We start from the raw sequence: 17,363 nt of genomic DNA on the forward strand, positions 1-17,363 counted from the left end.
CACAGCAACATTTGTGTTAATTATCAATGCATGTGTCAGGAAGTACAAAGTTCCCACAGCATCCCTAATTCACACCCTGTCTGTAGGAGTTTGTATCAGTGTACAGTGTTAACTTTATATTCAAGTACTAAGAGGTCAGACTCTGTTTTCCAGCTCTCCCTTCTCCCTCAGTGCATAGTGCCTTCCTCCATGGTAGTCCTACTCACTTCAGCAAAATACCTTATGAAGTAAGCACAACTCTCTGAGTACAGGTGGCTGAAGGGCAATTGCAATAACCAAGAACAATGAGCCTGATCCTTCACCATTACATAGCTTCAACTCTGGGCCAGGTTCTCCACTGCAAGTGTTTGGTCAATGTTTGTGTCAATACCCATTCAGTTCAGGATCACTACTGATTATCAAAGCTTTGGTTCAAGGTGATTCCTAGTGAGCTGGGACTTAGCAGAGGTGCCCTTCCTTAGGTGTTGAGAGAGTGGGGCATTCTTTAAGTAGGAACCAGAAGCAACCTTGTGAGGGAGAGAAACAACAGACAATGTAGGACATGTTCATCAAAAGAATGTCACATGAGTCCTGCCATGAGTATAGTGTGCATTTTCACCCGCAACTATGGAGTCACTGGCAAGATACAGTGGAAGGAAAAGAGAAAAATGAAGAAAATAAACATTTCCATTGTATTTTCCATATCATGGTTCCATGGTCCAGAATCTCATTCATGTTAATTAGAAATTTTCTTAAGGGGAAGAGACTCTACCATAGAAGAGAATGCATTTGGTTTTTTGGTGTCTAATAAAGAAGAGGAAAGGGTGATCAGCCACAAACTGTACAGGTATTCTTACTGAGGTTATACCTATGCTACCTGAAGTTGCAGCTGCTGCCACAGTGCCCTCTTCATTGACCTCTATATAAGCTTTATGGATAGCTTCACTGACAGACAGGCCATCTGTTTTTACCATTCCAGATAAATCTGATACTCCTGGGTGAAACACATCAGTCAATCCTAAAGCTTCTAAATATTTTTTAAGTTGAGCGCTTGTCTCGATTTTGAACCGAGGAAGAGACACCTCCACTTTATCTTCTTTCAAATGGTCGGGGCTAATCCAAGTTGTTAATTTCTCATAAGTAAGTTCCTTTTCCAGCTACAGGTATAAAGATACATGGGAATCAGAATCTTGTGGTTATGCATCAAAATCAACAAGACATGCAACTGTGTGAGAAATTGGAAAAATGATTTTTCATTCACACTGTGGTAGCCACATCAGGCATGATTCTTACAATACTACTGGGGTCAGTAGCATGATGTACACTAACAGTATGTCTACAAAGGGATAAAAACCCCACAGCTGGCCCGTCTCAGCTGACTCAGGCTATATGGCTGAAAAATTGCTCTGTGGACTTTTGGACACAGGCTGGAGCCCAACCTCTGGGACCCTCCACCCTCACAGAGTCCTAGAACTCAGGCTCCAGCCTAAGCCTGAAGGTGTACACCACAATTTTTAGCCCCTCAGCTGCAGGGCTTTTATCTCCATGTAGCTGTACCCTAAAGATTTCCAAATAAGTGTTTGTCCAGTGTTGATTATAGAATCTTGTTTTCTTTTTTTTAATGTAAATATAATGACCACAATGCTGGGTCAACAGTGGGAGTCAATGGTGAAACTTTTAACTTCAGTGCTCAGACCTCTACCATTAAAGCTAAAGGACTTGATCCTGCACCAGTGAAGTCAATGGGTGTTTTGCAATTAAATTGTATGGGAGAAGGGTTAGGAGATGGATCAGATGTTAAGTCTGGCAGCAATATGTGGCAGACAGCCTCTGTGGATCTGCCGATGCGTTACCTATATTGTTTGCATTTATTATTCATTCACTTTTAGACGAGTCTGTGTGGGTATTAACTGTTTAGAAAGGTTGATAATACAAAAATGTAGCAATTAGCTATGAATTACATTGTCACTGTGCCCCATTTGGAGAATAAAAAGGCTGGCTCATTGTTTGTTTCCTGAAAATTCAATAGACACAGGAACAGCATAAGCAGCCTGCCTTCAGATTTACTATTCAACATGCTGCATACTCTGCAACAAGGAGGAGGAAAGGTAATTTTCTTCTATACTGCCTGTCCAGGTGGTCAGAGATATATTGCCATGTTCATATTCTGGTTATAAGGTTATCATCTCATCATAGGTAACTTTACCTGTGTTAGACCCGTGTAGTCTTTTGGCAGCAGTACATACATACTCAGGTCATCACCCTTGTACGGGAGTTCAAGCACCTGACAATCATGCTCCTCTATTGTAGCTATTTTATACTCGCCCATTTTGTGCATCATCTGCACAGGTTTGCTTGTAGTCTGAAAGCAATGACAATTAGTAACAAATGAAATTCATACAATATATCCTCCTGTATTTACATATTTTTCCTTGTATTATATCTTCACTTGGACCTGAATGCTGCAGTGTGACCAACAGAAGGTGAAATGGAACTGAAGCAATATGAAGCTGGCTACTCTACATTCATTGCCCACCCAATATGGGGGGATGTGGGTGGGGGGAGTAGCATTGGGACAATGTACAGAATGTCACCTAAAAAAACCCACTTACAGTATTCAACTTTAATGAGGAGAGAGCTCAATCTGGTGACAGAATGTGGAAACCGAACACAGACTAAATGGATCGCTTGGTGGCCGTCATTGTAAATGTGGCAGCAGAACAGCTCATTGTAGGTCTGAATACAATGGAAACCAGTTAAGGGTCTATGAAGATAATGATTAGAGGCCAGACTGTGGACTGCTCCAAATTAGGAGTGTAGTGGGGGAAGGTACAAGAAGAACCCTTATGCTAGGCCTCTGCTCAGGGGCCAGTCGGTCTTTGCTCACCTGAGTGCAAATCTTTACAAGGATAGTAAACCTAACTTCACCCACAACCCCAAAGCGGAAGGGGAAAAAGCAGGGCTTTGTCCTGAGCACTTCCACTCCTGAATGAAGAGCTGACAGGCCACAGTTTCTTATACACTGACTTCCCCTGTGCTCCAAGTGGCTTTGTGAGGCATTGTACATGTGTCAGGCATGATGCACTCTTCTAGCAGAAGCTTTGGGAAACAGCTCCCTCTCCACCCACAGAGCTGGTCTCCAGGCAGAGGGCCATATCCCATGGTAGCTCCCCATTTTCTGCCAAGCGTGTAAAACAATAGAAGCAATGATGTGATATGTGTATTTCTGTACTCTACCTTATTAATCTGAAAAGCTCTTTCTTTGGTGTTTTTTCCGTTAAATTCCACTTCCCATTGCCCTTTGAAGTAGACAGCATTCAGGAGGACTAACTTAGTACCAGCAGAAATAGTGCCTGGGGCAAGGAGGTCCTTGATTTTACCTTAAAAAAATGGAGGCAAATTATTTCATTTTGGCAGTTCAGTAACTCTAGTTCCATTTATCTGTTGTAATAACATTGATGTACAGTGCATCTATGTACCTGGGTGTAAGAATATACACATGACACTGGACACACATGAAAGATATTAGACTGACAGGCCTAAGAGGCTGAAGTCTTCTATCTATTCACAGAACAAGTGCAACACAAGCAGCATCTTTGTCGCTTCCCCACACTGATGTGCTTCAAGTGAATAATGGAGAATAGATGCCATCTCCTAAAATGGCCATTTTATTCTTTTTCTGCCGACTAGTCTTGGATCCAAGTCAATTTTAAGTAGTGTGCTGTCATTTACCTTATATGTAAATTTCAAAGTAACAGCCCTGTTAGTCTGTATTCGCAAAAAGAAAAGGAGTACTTGTGGCACCTTAGAGACTAACCTATTTATTTGAGCATAAGCTTTCGTGAGCTACAGCTCACTTCACTGAATGCATCCGATGAAGTGAGCTGTAGCTCACGAAAGCTTATGCTCAAATAAATTTGTTAGTGTCTAAAGTGCCACAAGTACTCCTTTTCTTTTTGCTTCTCTGTGGAGGAGCTCATAAATCAAGGTACTTTTTGAGGGTTCCCTCTCCTTGCTCCAATACCTCTTGCAACTGACTGAATAATTCCTTAAACTCCATGCAGTCAACCACACTGGTGGTCTCATCCAGCGCTCACTGAAGTTGTCAGAAGAATTCCTATTTATTTCAATGGGTGTTGTACTAGGTCCAGAGTCTGCTGGCTACTCTGTTCTCCTCAAATATGTTTTCTCTGTGGGAATTAATGATCCATCTTCAGGTCACTCAGGTGGTCAAATTGCTGAGAGCTGCCACTGCATACTGGGCATGCTCCAATTATGACAAAATAGTTTTCTCCTCCAGGTTTTTAAGCACCTTGTACACTTTACCTCATTGTTTTTTTTATTAAATATCAAGAAATAGCAGCCAATGGCTGACTTGTCCTTACCCTTTGTAAAGGTTTCAACCCACAAATTTATCTGCTGCCTGGTTTCCTCTGCAGCATTCAGAAAATCAGCTGGTTTCAATTCAGCCTGGTATAACTTTTGGATGCAGGACAGGTATTGCTGTACAATAAGAGAGAAGATCAGAAGAATATATCAGAAAACAGGTCTCTTTTTAGGCTGTCTCCTGAATAGAATAAAATGTTGCTGTTTTTTAGTTCTGCAACACTGCAAGAAATATACAAAATATTCAAAAGTGTGTTTGTACATGCTAGAGACAGTGTGGGGACGAGCAGAAGGAACTGGACCAGATGGGTAGAGTGTAGATACAGGGCCACATGGGTTTGGACAGTTTACATAAGAGTCAAACACTGAACCTTTTTGAAGTTCCACCAGCTGATTGAGTCTGTGACAGAGTCATTGTATGACCTTGAGAGAGTCATTTAATCTTTGTGTCTCAGTTCCCCATCTGTGAAATAAGGATAGTGATACTGCTTTTCTCCTACCCCTGTGTCTGTCCTGTCTATTTATATTGTAAGTTGTGGGGAAGGGACTGTCTTTTACTATGTTTCTACAGCATTCTAGCAGAACAGGGCCCTGACCCTGGTCGGGGCCGGTGGTGAGCTGGAGCCGGTTCGCACCGGTTCACTAGAACCGGTTGTTAAATTTAGAAGCCCTTTTAGAACCGGTTGTTCCGCGACAGGCAACCAGTTCTAAAAGGGCTTCTAAATTTAACCAGCCAAAAGTGGCGCCTTAGGCTCCAGCCCTGGAGCACCCAAAGGGAAAATTTGGAGGGTGTAGAGCACCCACCGGCAGCTCCCCGCCCCACCCCCGGCCCCAGCTCACCTCCGCTCCGCCTCCATCTCCTCCCCTGAACGTGCCGCCCTGCTCTGCTTCTCCGCCCCCCCAGGCTTCCCGCGAATCAGCTGTTCGCGCGGGAAGCCTGGGTGGGCTGAGAAGCAAGCGGCGGCTTCCCGCTCAGGCCCAGGGAGGTGGAGGTGAGCTCGGGCGGGGAGAGAAGGGGGCATGAGGAGGGCCGCCCGTGCCGCAACAGGTAACCGGGGGGGGGGGTGCTGAGGGGAACCGCTCCCCGCCCCAGCTCTCCTCCGCCACTCTCAGCCTGAGTGGGAAGCCGCAACCTGCTTCTTTGCCCTCCCTGGCTTCCCGCGGAACCACTGATTTGCGGGAAGCTGGTGGGGGTGGGGGTGCAGAGAAGCAGAGCGGGGCGGTGGGTTCAGGGGAGGAGGCGGAGCGGAGGTGAGCTGGGCCGGGGGTGGGGCGGGGAGCTGCTGGTGGGTGCTCTGCACCCACCAATTTTTCCCCGTGGGTGCTCTAGCCCTGGAGCACCCAGGGAGTCAGCGCCTAGGGCACCACTTTTGATGTGATCAGTGGGGGGGAGCGGCTGCTCCCCCTACTTCCCTCCTAGCTACGCTCCCCTGAACCGAGGAGCCAGAGGGACCTATCGGATGCTTCCTGGGAGCTGCCCCAGGAAAGCACCGCCAGGACTCCCCACCTCGCCCCCTGGCAGGTGCCTCTGGCTGTTAGGGGTGAGGTGGGCACCCACTACGGTGGCCCATGAGACCCTCCTGCCCGGTTCTGGGGGCAGTCAGGGGACAGGGGAGGGGGGTGGATGGGGCAGGGATCCTGGGGGGGGCGTAAAGGAACGCAGGGGGGGTTGGATGGGGCAGGAGTCCCGGGGGGCGGGGGTGGGCAACGACCCCCTCGTGGGGTGAGGAGGGAACCCGTTGTTAAGATTTTGGCAGCTCGTCACTGGTTGGGGCCCCTATGTTATACTACTCATCACAAATAATAATGACTTCTCCCCAGACTTCTCACTACTGCTGTGGTGAGGCTGGTGTTTGCTTTTCCATGTGATCTTGTTATGTAAAGCTGATTTACTCTCTGTTTTTTAGATGCAATAAACACATATAGCCCCCTGGCAACCTAGCCACTTTAGCAGGCATTTAGAGAACATCAGGTTCTGGTTACACAATGGAAGGTGGACCTAGGTCGCTCTTGAATAACCAGAATATCTGGTTGTCACAGGTCCTCTTGTGGTCCTTAAATGGCTGCTTATGCCCTAAAGGACTGGGGGACCATTTTCACGTAGGCCACTTCCTACTCCCATTCAGAGGAAAGATCTGATAGATGCGCCTCCTCTTGCAGCAACCAATCCTTAGGTCTCTCAAGTTTACTTTCCATCCTGGGTAGACTGCGGAACAGGAGAAACTGGTGGAACAGGACCCACTACAGGTCTTTCTGTTAGTTCTACAGGTAGAACCCTGAATTTATCTTGGAAGTAGAAACCAATATATACTGTCTGGCCACTTCTGTCGCTGTCTAACTTAGTGTGTCCATGACTGTATATTTATATGTAATTCATGAATGTTTTGAAGCACTGTCTTGTAATGTTTCTTTTTCCACACCAGCCAAAATAACTAAAGATGACTACAATGGTGCTGCCACATAAAATTTAAAACTAGATGCAAATTTTGAAAGCTGATTTGTGAATAGTTTTGGGGCCTATGAAATTTCACACAAATGAAATGGTGAGGCCTTGTAAATAATGTGAAATAAATTGGTTAAAAATGTAGCATGAAACCCCAGAACATAGCTAGCAATTTTATTGAATTTTCATGAGCCAGAATTCATAATTCTAGCTCACTTTTCTATCATTGTATTACTTCTAGAGTGCTAACAAGAGTAAAAAGCATTAAAATCTTAATTTTGTCAATGAAATAAACAAATACAACTCTGAATATATATCTGAGTATCTGGTGCCATGATTAAACAGTTACTTTTTTGACTATAGCAACCCTCTAAACTTTATTTTGCTGTTGATGTACTGAAGTAATTATTTAAGTAATAGTTACAAAGCTGAAGACAAACCTGAGTAACAATAATGTACTGTATAAAACAGCTTTTCAGGGTGAGGTTCACATAACGCTGTCTCTTTGTTATATTTTTGTACCGTGTGTAGCCCAGGGAGATCCTGGCCTGTAGGCACTACCATAATATAAATAGTAATAGTAAACACTTAGACATTTTGCTTTCAGTGCTGTTCAACACACCTAATTACAGTTAGGTTATAATGCTCTATGACCAGGGGAGAAATGAGCAGAGCCTGTAACTAAGGCCTTAGATTGAAGTTATCTTAAATATTCCATTCCGGAACCACTTTATTTTAAGATGATTGGCTGTTCTGCCCTACTGTTCAGTACCTCCATGGGATCAACTCCACCCCTTGTCTAAGTGGACACAACTCACTGTGGTAAACCCAGGACAAACAGCTACAAAAAAGGGAGGAGTAGTAATTAGTCCCAGGGGATTAAAAGGCCTCTCCCTGTCCACTGAGGAGAACCATGGGGAAATAAGGTTCAGCTGGAAAAGGGGTTGCTAGAGAACTAATTAGGTTCAGCTGGCTCCAACTGCTGGAGACCTTTTTTTTTTCTTTTTCTTTTTTTTTTTTTTTCTTTTTAACCCTCCCCTTGGTGGAAATAGGGGGAGGGGATGAGAGAGTGAGAGAAGTAGGGAAGCTGCCAGTTGAATAAGGGCAGCAAGACACAGAACCCTTCCAGGAAGGGAGGCTGCACTCCCTGCCCAGAAGGGAGGGAAAGTAAGCACCAGGGACTGATCAGGGAAAGGACTAACCAGACCCTGTGCTACCTGTAAGGATTTGCCTTGCCCTAGCCAGTGTCTCCCAGGCTAAAAAGGACTGAGTCTGCTGAGGAGAACAAGGTACTTTGCCACATCACATACAAGTCAGCAGGAAATGGGACCTCAGCTGAACTAAGTCCATGTTGTTCATCTCTATCTGTCCTACAATGTCACAGGCCGTTAATGTGAATCCCCAGTGCAACTCACCTGAAGAAAATTGAATGTCTTTTCTCCATACAGTCTGTTGGCATTAGCCAGTTCGTAAGAAGTGGTAGGTTTGTTGATTGCAGAGAAGATGTCATTAAACTGGGAATGAATCCCTCCAGATATATCACACTGATCATCAGGAACCTTCAAATAACACAAAGCTGCTGTAGTTTATTTCTGACTGAAGAAGGCTGAGAGTAACAGAGACACTGTTTTTTTAAAAATAATTGTTCTCCTATTAAACCATTCAGATTCAATAACTTAACTAGCTTTACCTTGTCTGACTTGTTCTTGTTCCTGACAGTGCAAATCTGTGGCGCAAAAGCCTGTTATAAGGCCTAAGTATTTCGTGGCTCTTTTGGGATGTTCCACTTGTTACTTATGGAGCACCACACGTGAAAATTTGTTGAATAATGAAAAATGTTCAGGGTAGAAGAGTTTCAAATGCTTTCTGTATGTCTGATTTATACATGCAAATGTGCTCAGAATCATGGTAGAAGCTCGTAAAATAACAAGATGCAAACTGAACTCATCACTTGTAAATGCGGTTATGACTATTGCATTCACAAATCAAGCATATAATTGTACAATATTTTCAATAAAAAAAAACCCTAAACCTTACTTTTTGCGATTTTGTATACATTTTTATCCTTCTCTCTGTACTTTCTGTCACCCAACATCACAGCATTCTCCCCCCCCCATTTTTATGTTTTAATTCAAATCTGCCAATTTTGAATTTTTATTCAAATTCCCCAAAGTTTCTCCAACTCCAACACTTGTTCTAAGATACCGGCTGCTGGGGAGGAAGAGGTTGTCTGTGACTGCTCTCTGAATTGTCATCACTTCTTGTTGCTTCAAAAGAGCTTCTTGTTTCTGGATTTTCATTTTCTGCAAATTCTCGGAAGTGAAGCACCTGAGGTGGAAATGTAACATTGCAACAGTCATACACTATTTTGATTTACTTACGACAATGTGTGAAACTGAACTTGTTACAGAGAATTCAGTTGTCTGTCTTACCTACTGTCCTTTCTACTGGAGATGGACATCACACTTTCAAAACTCAGGTGTTCTCAACTTTTACCACTGAATGCTCCAGTCCATCCATTGACATCAAGATCAGCAAGCCATTTTGTGAATACTACTTAAAATCACTAGAAGGGTGAGCTATATTTCTATGATTGTGGTAATCACTTCCTATTTCTGCCCATAATATTCAGTTTGTTAGATCTTTTTGCACTGTGTTGCAATAGGGCAATAAATTCAGTAGGGTTCTGCAGGCACGCAGCAATCTGCAAGTGTGGATCCTATCACATGATTGGGACTTGGATAAAAGCTTATTTTTTACAAAACCTAAATGTAAGGAACAATCTGAAGACCACTGGAAATGCTTTCAGAATTTGCTAGGTTTAAATCGAACAAATGCAGTGTTTGTCTGTCAAATGTAGAATTAGTTGCTGCTCATATTTAAGTGGACATGAGTTTTGCCTTTGACTTCAGTGCCAGCATCATTGGAACCTGTGTGGTTATTTTTAAATTTTATTCCTCTCATCTGCAGATCCCTTTACATCCCCTAACTGTATTGGGTCACACATCTAGCCTTCAAAGAAAAATATTCATCTCAAAGCTCTAATAATGACAGTTGATTTATTCAGACTGATGATACGTGATTCTTGATTTGTACTAACTCCTGTGCAATCCAAGCTTGAGCAGTACAAATAATTTTCCAATGAAAAAAGTTGACTCATACAGGCTCATGGGATCCGAAATAAGTTAATACTTTTGCCAAACTAGATGTTCAATTAATTTTTTTAATAACTATGACCCAAAATTGTGACACTTCTGCACTAGTAAGTCTGATGCTCAGCATGTCCATAGTAAGCAACTAAAAAGGACCCTGCGTCTGAGATACACCCGTTTCTGAAATAACCATTTACTCTATGTATCTCCCTTTTTGGTACAATGCAGAACACAAAAATGTCACCAAAACAAAATAAATAAAAATGCCTTTAAAACCAGAGGCACCAGGCAGTGCACAATACCACAGAAATGTATATGTAAAGTGAATGTGAGGGGCTGGAAATTGCAAACATTGAGGAAATGTTTCTCTGGGTTTTATCAAAGATGACCTTTCTGCTGCTGGGGCTTTGCCTATTGGCCAAGAGGCTCAAACATTCCTATGGGCCAAAATAGACCAGCCTAGGCAGAAGGTAAGTGAAGCTGTACCATAGGCCATAGTCTCACAAATAATAACACACCCAGGTACCATTGTGCACTACTCATGTACATGATGACACTCATGTATGGAGTGGTTTGCAGGATCAGGGCTTGAGAGGGAAAATCTCTTGCTCTTGGACTGGAAATGTTATTTCCAGTTTATAATAATGTTCTCAGCCTGCACCTTCTGCCAGGCACCTTTTCAACTACATAAAGTTTAATTCCATTCAATATAAAAGTGCCTTTGAGACCTTTAACTAGGACAATTGCTACTTGTGCAGGCTATGTTACACGTGGAAAATGAAAACGCTCTGCATTAAAAGAAAAGCCTTGAGGAGCTCAACTAACATTGCACATGGGAATGGTCTGCCATTGCTGAACAAATACGAAGGAATAAAACAAATGATTTATTGTTGCCTACCGTTTCTATCTGGGTGGCAGTATTACCTCTGGCCCCAAGAAGGACCATGCCCAGGGCAGCTGAGATACTCAGAGGAGAATAGATGATATTGTCAGATGGAAAATCTTTGTTCAGTACTTTGAAAAAGTCAAGGCAAAATTTTGTAGTTGCTTCACTGATGGAGTTCATTGTGAAAATGAAAAGCTGTCGAGGAAAAAAATAAACCAAATCAATGGAGTTCAACAGTCTCTTTTTTCAACCTCTTACTGCATCAGATGTTTTCAGTGGCTTTCTTGTTAGTTATACACTCGTGTCTAGCCTCAGGATGGGCATGGGCATACGTGTTGGGAACATTGTGATACAGACTTTTAAAAAAAGAATTCCCATTAAGAAAACAGACTCATCTCCAATCTTCCACCCAGGAAATTGAGACTCTCCTTTTTCTTCCACTTCTGGGGCTAATGTACAATGCTACAAGGAGTAAAATCTTCTACCAACACTATTTCTTAGAGCAATGAAACACACTGGTGCATCTCCCCATCTGACTTTAGGGGAGTTACTCATGATTTATAGCAGTCTGAGTTCAAAATCAGGCATCCTGAGAGGGATTATTGGATGCTCCAATTTCTGTTTGTATGTGATCAGGGCCACACTAGGCTCTCTTTTGCACCCAGTTATAGCTGGAGCAACTTCAGAGGAGTGAATCCAGATATACACGGTTGTAAATGAGAGTCTAATTTGACCCCTAGTATCTAGGTAACAAAAACAGACAATGGGTAGAAAATTATTTGAATAATATGGGATAAGGTATCACCAAATCAGTTTATTCTATTGTAAAAGAAATCTACACTATGTAAGATGTGTGAACATCTATTTATTGCAATACATTTTGCAACTGGGATTGACTGAGAGGAAGATTATACTCTAATCCATCTCCATTAACTCTGAAAAGGGATACCCTTGATTTCTTCCCAGGTAGCTATTTCAAGACTTTCACAAATTGATAAAAAAGATCCGGGGGGGGGGGGGGGAGTTTTTCTGACAAATAGTTTATTTGCTAAAAAATGTAATCCTGGTTGACCTGAAACTATTTGTAAATTTGGCCCAAATTTTCCAGAGTTTGGGCCAAAAAAATATTTCAGGTTAGATTTGTTAAGTGGTTGGTGGTGTGGTCCTTGCTCCTCTATAGCTTTAGCCCAGTATTTAGGTGGTGGTGCTCTCCCTTATAACTTCTGCCTGAAGGTTAGGGCATTCACCTGGATGTGGGAGACCCAGGTTCAATTCTCCCCTTTTCCTGGTTTGGAACAGAGAGTTCAATTTTGAATCTCTCACTGATCAGGAGATTACCATAATGACTAGGCTATCAGATATTCTGGAGTGAGTGTCTCCCACTGAAGCTGTTCAACTTTGTGTAAATTAAATAGTCATTGGTCAGGGACTTGAATCTGAGTCCCCCATCTTCTTCTCTACACAAGTGAACGATGTAGTGGTTTTCCTTTTCCAAATTCTAATCCGCTGTTCCTCTGAAATTGTGTTATACTCATCACCTTTCATTTTGTAAGAAAGACATGAGAAATAATTTTTCCACACTACTCACCACTGATAAGGCCCCAACTGGAGTACTGTGTCCAGTTCTGGGCACCACAATTGGGAAAGATGTGAACAAATGGGAGAAAGTCCAGAGACGAGCAAAAAAAGTGATTAAAAGTCTAGAAAACATGACCAATAAGGAAAGATTGGAAAAGTTGGGTTTGTTTAGTCTGGAGAAGAGAAGACTGAGGGGGGACATGATCACAGCCTTCAAGTACGTAAAAGGTTGTTATAATAAGGAGAATGATAAATTGTGCTCCTTAGTCACTGAGGACAGGACAAGAAGTAAGGGACTAAATCGCAGCAAGGGATATTTAGATTTAACATTAGGAAAAATTTCCTAACTGCAAGGATATTAGAGAGACAAGGTGAGCAAGGTAATATCTTTTATTGGACCAACTTCTGTTGGTGAGAGAGACAGGCCTTTGAGCCACACAGAGCTCTTCTTCGGGTCTGGAAAAGTTCTCCTAGCATCATAGCAAAATGCAAAGTGGAACAGATCATGGACTGACACCCCAATACTGAGTGTTTAAAAACCAGTTAGACAAACATGTGAGGCAGGACTAAGTATAATCTAGGGATGACCTAGATTATACTTAGTCATGCCTCAGAGCAGGAGACTGGACTAGATGACCTGTTGAGTTCCCTTCTGGTCCTTCATTATATGATTTCCTTACTTAAATATATTGTTTCCATCTCAGACTCTTTTCAAAAATATGCACAGATTTACTGCCGTCTGAAGTTGAGAAGAAAATTTGTGTATTATTGTTAATACAACATGCTTTGTTACGGAAAAAGTAAGAAGATTGCTGAGAATTTCTTTTCCTAATCAAAAGCTGGAAAATTACAGATTTCACAAGAGTTGATGGCTTTATGTAGCAATGTGATATGCTTTGGAAAGTGGTGACACCTGCAACATCTTATGTAAATTCTGCAAGCTAAATTTTGCTCTTACACTGTTATAGATGCATCATAATTTACCTTAAGCCAACAAGATCTGTGGGGATCAGGCATTCTGAAAATCATGCTGTTTATTTAGGTACATAAATCTGGGTTTAAGTGATTACCTGTAGGCACCCACATCTGAAAATTATATCAAAGTGACTTGCCCACAGTCACACTGGAATATAATGGCAGAGTCAGAAATAGACTCCTGAGCCCCAGCCTTGCACCTTTTGCACACGATCCTCTGGGGATGTAACATTCTGGACAGCTGAACTAATCCATGCAATCCTAAAATGGACTGGTTATAGCAAAAAGACTTACAAATATTCCCTTCAAAAATCATAACAGTAACTAAAACCATAAACTTACAAAAAAGAAATGCTTACCTGGCTATAGAGAGGAAGTTTGAAACTTGCTAGATATTTGGTGTGGTGTCTTGCAGGGTGCTGGAATATAAAGCATTTGCAACACCCACTGGCATTATCATATGTCGAAATTATTAGATGTATGATTTCTTAACGGTATCTTGCATAACTAATTAGAATGCAATCCACAGAATATTTTTTGTTAGTCATAAAATATAATTATCATTCTTATACTCCTGGAAAGATAAGACACTATTTGTCAGAGGCTACCTCTGCTGTATATTTTCACTGATCCTCCAACACAAATCTGCCCTAAATATGGTGGATTAGGCCCCCTTGGGAATCCTCCTCCACTGCCATAGAGCCACCGTAGCCAGGACTAATGAACAGAGTGTGGCTAGGGAAAAGTGAATGTGCATAACTTTATTCACATGAGAAGGCCCATTTAATTTCACATGAATAAAGTTGTGTATGTGCTTAAGTTTTTGTAGGATTGGGACCTGAATCTTTATACTTTCACCAATCCCATAAATAATCTCAGAACAGAGATAGGATAATCTAGTGGTGTTTTATTTCGTAGCTGAGAGATCTGACAAGGCACGGGACTGGATAACAGATTTCTCAGTTTTAAGGCCACAAGGGACCATTATGATCATCCGGCTCAGAGGTTCCCAAATATTGCACCAAGGCAACCACCAACTGCATTTTCTTTTCTTTTCTTTTTTTCTTTTTGGTAATCCATTAATACACGTGTGCACCCTCTGCCTGGCTCCACAACCCAAATCCCAGCCTGGTGTAGAGGGAAGCCCCACCGCGGACAGGATTTGGAAAGAAAGCCTGCCCCAGCTGTTGTGGGGTGAGCAAGGGGTGGGCTTGCTCTCCAAGCCTGCACCCTCCCCCAGGGCTTCCCCTCCAAACTGGCTGGGCTGGGAGAAGTATATGTTTGTCTAGGCCAGTTCTGGCCCTGGACATGATAACCGATCTGTAACCTTCCAGGACCCACTGGTGGGTCAGGACCCACCATCTGGGAAACACTGATCTAGTTGGCCTCCTGCATAACACAGGCCAAAGAACCTCCCCCATTAAACTCTTCTTCAAGCCCATATCTTCTGTCTGAGCTATGTATAACGTATCGTTCAGAAAAATCACCAGTCTTGATTTAACGATGTCATGTGATGGAGAATCTTACCATGTAGGTAGATGTAGACTGTGATTAAGTCAACGCTAAACCTTCTCTTGGATAAACTAACCAGGTTGACCTTAAGTGTCTCACAACGTGGTATGTTCTCCATACCTCAAAACATTCTTGTAGCTCTTTTCTGAACATATTCCGATTTTCAGCATCCCTTTTAAGGTGTGGACTCTGCCAGCTGAACTACTTAAGCTGCTGCTGTCATAAATATAAAGGGAAGGGTAAACCCCTTTAAAATCCCTCCTGGCCAGAGAAAAAAATCCTCTCACCTGTAAAGGGTTAAGAGAGCCGTGTTAGTCTGTATTCGCAAAAAGAAAAGGAGTACTTGTGGCACCTTAGAGACTAACCAATTTATTTGAGCATGAGCTTTCGTGAGCTACAGCTCACTTCATCGGATGCATACTGTGGAAACTGCAGAAGACATTATATACACAGAGACCATGAAACAATACCTCCTCCCACCCCACTCTCCAGTGGGGTGGGAGGAGGTATTGTTTCATGGTCTCTGTGTATATAATTCTGCAGTTTCCACAGTATGCATCTCATGAAGTGAGCTGTAGCTCACGAAAGCTCATGCTCAAATAAATTGGTTAGTCTCTAAGGTGCCACAAGTACTCCTTTTCTTTTTGTAAAGGGTTAAGAAGCTAAAGGTAACCTCGCTGGCACCTGACCAAAATGACCTATGAGGACACAAGATACTTTAAAAAGCTGGGAGGAGGGAGAGAAACAAAGGGTCTGTATGTCTGTCTATATTCTGTCTTTGCTGGGGATAGACCAGGAATGGAGTCTTAGAACTTTTAGTAAGTAATCTAGCTAGGTATGTGTTAGATTATGATTTCTTTAAATGGCTGAGAAAAGAACTGTGCTGAATAGAATAACTATTTCTGTCTGTGTATCTTTTTTGTAACTTAAGGTTTTGCCTAGAATGGTTCTCTATGTTTTGAATCTAATTACCCTGTAAGGTATCTACCATCCTGATTTTACAGGGGGGATTTCTTTATTTCTATTTACTTCTATTTTTATTAAAAGTCTTCTTGTAAGAAAACTGAATGCTTTTTCATTGTTCTCAGATCCAAGGGTTTGGGTCTGTGGTCACCTATGCAAATTGGTGAGGCTTTTTATCCAACATTTCCCAGGAAAGGGGGGCTGCAAGTGTTGGGAGGATTGTTCATTGTTCTTAAGATCCAAGGGTCTGGGTCTGTAGTCACCTAGGCAAATTGGTGAGGCTTTTTACCAAACCTTGTCCAGGAAGTGGGGTGCAAGGTTTTGGGAAGTATTTTGGGGGGAAAGACGTGTCCAAACAGCTCTTCCCCAGTAACCAGTATTAGTTTGGTGGTGGTAGCGGTCAATCCAAGGACAAAGGGTGGAATATTTTGTACCTTGGGGAAGTTTTGACCTAAGCTGGTAAAGATAAGCTTAGGAGGTTTTTCATGCAGGTCCCCACATCTGTACCCTAGAGTTCAGAGTGGGGGAGGAACCTTGACAGCTGCACTTCTTACTGTTGCTGCAAGGGTCTGTCCAATTTAACCAAAACTCTAGAATTTTGTTATGTTTTGAAGAAATTTATATTTTTGCAAAATTTTTTATGTATATTTTCACAATGGGGTATTTACTTTTTAAATGATTTCTAACAAAATGGAGGACCCTTCTGTGCAAATAATAAAGATTCTTGTGTAACAAGAATAATTTGCTACCCCTCTGGGGCTCAGGAAGGTCAGAGTAGCTGGGTCAGGAAACTCCGGGATAGGGTTTGATGCAGGGAGTCAAGAAACAGCTGGAGCTGATTGGCCTCTCAGGGAGCCAGGCTGCTGCAGGTAAAAGGAAGAGGAAGTTAGCTTCTAGGATCTGACATTGACTAGCTAACAGTATGAAACTGATGGGCCACAAAGGGGCTTTTTCTAAGATGCTCATTCATTTGTTTAAGATCTGTCTGGAATTTCCTTATACATTTTCCATGAAGGAAGAAAAAATTGGAGACTTTATTAAATATCGTTTGGAACTTTTCCCAGATCTCTTCCCTGAAGGAAATAGAAGCTAAAAACTTGGTTTAAATCCTGAGGAGAAGGTTGTTGGAATTGTGCTACTATCCTCTGAAAGAAAAGAGGCACTAGATATTCTGTTTTTCCAGTTCTCACAGGGACGCAGCCTTTGTTTGTTCAATGTGGAGGCAAGGTAACTTTGGGGACTGTTTTATGGATGTCTTGCTCTACTTCTTTCACCATACTAATCGTGATAAGGAGAGGGCGGTGTGCCTCTGAATTTGATTATCCTTCAAGATGATCTACAACTAATCAGAACACTGGGGCTGGTGGGGCAATAGCCTACTTAGAGCCAGTTTTTTTGAGTTAGGACTTGGTTACCAGATGGGTGGTAACCAAGCACAGCCCACATGATGTGGGATCTTGATCTCCTGAGGGAGTGCCTTGAGGCTGAC

The 17,363-nt window shown here is 42.4% G+C and overlaps 1 protein-coding gene across 1 annotated transcript; it reads right to left on the reverse strand.

Annotated features, from left to right (window-relative positions):
- Positions 1–731: 731 nt before the first annotated feature.
- Positions 732–15,064, reverse strand: LOC140906131 (serpin B4-like). Its single transcript, XM_073329636.1, has 8 exons — positions 15,032–15,064; positions 10,859–11,041; positions 9,046–9,136; positions 8,224–8,384; positions 4,365–4,482; positions 3,217–3,359; positions 2,186–2,341; positions 732–1,136 (listed from the first exon to the last, which is right to left on the reverse strand). The coding sequence occupies exons 1-8, from the start codon at positions 15,062–15,064 to the stop codon at positions 732–734; spliced, it is 1,290 nt and encodes a 429-aa protein (XP_073185737.1).
- Positions 15,065–17,363: the final 2,299 nt, after the last annotated feature.

Source organism: Lepidochelys kempii, chromosome 2, assembly GCF_965140265.1.
Source record: "Lepidochelys kempii isolate rLepKem1 chromosome 2, rLepKem1.hap2, whole genome shotgun sequence".
Taxonomy (NCBI): domain Eukaryota; kingdom Metazoa; phylum Chordata; order Testudines; family Cheloniidae; genus Lepidochelys; species Lepidochelys kempii.

Bases quoted from the DNA above. Each gene is read 5' to 3' on its own strand.
- LOC140906131 (XM_073329636.1), bottom strand. From the start codon at position 15,064: ATGTTCAGAAAAGAGCTACAAGAATGTTTTGAG. The intron at 9,137-10,858 runs GTAGGCAACAAT...TTTCCACCTCAG, and splicing joins CTGCCACCCAGATAGAAACG to GTGCTTCACTTCCGAGAATT. The intron at 8,385-9,045 runs GTCACAGACAAC...AAACTACAGCAG, and splicing joins TGATGACAATTCAGAGAGCA to CTTTGTGTTATTTGAAGGTT.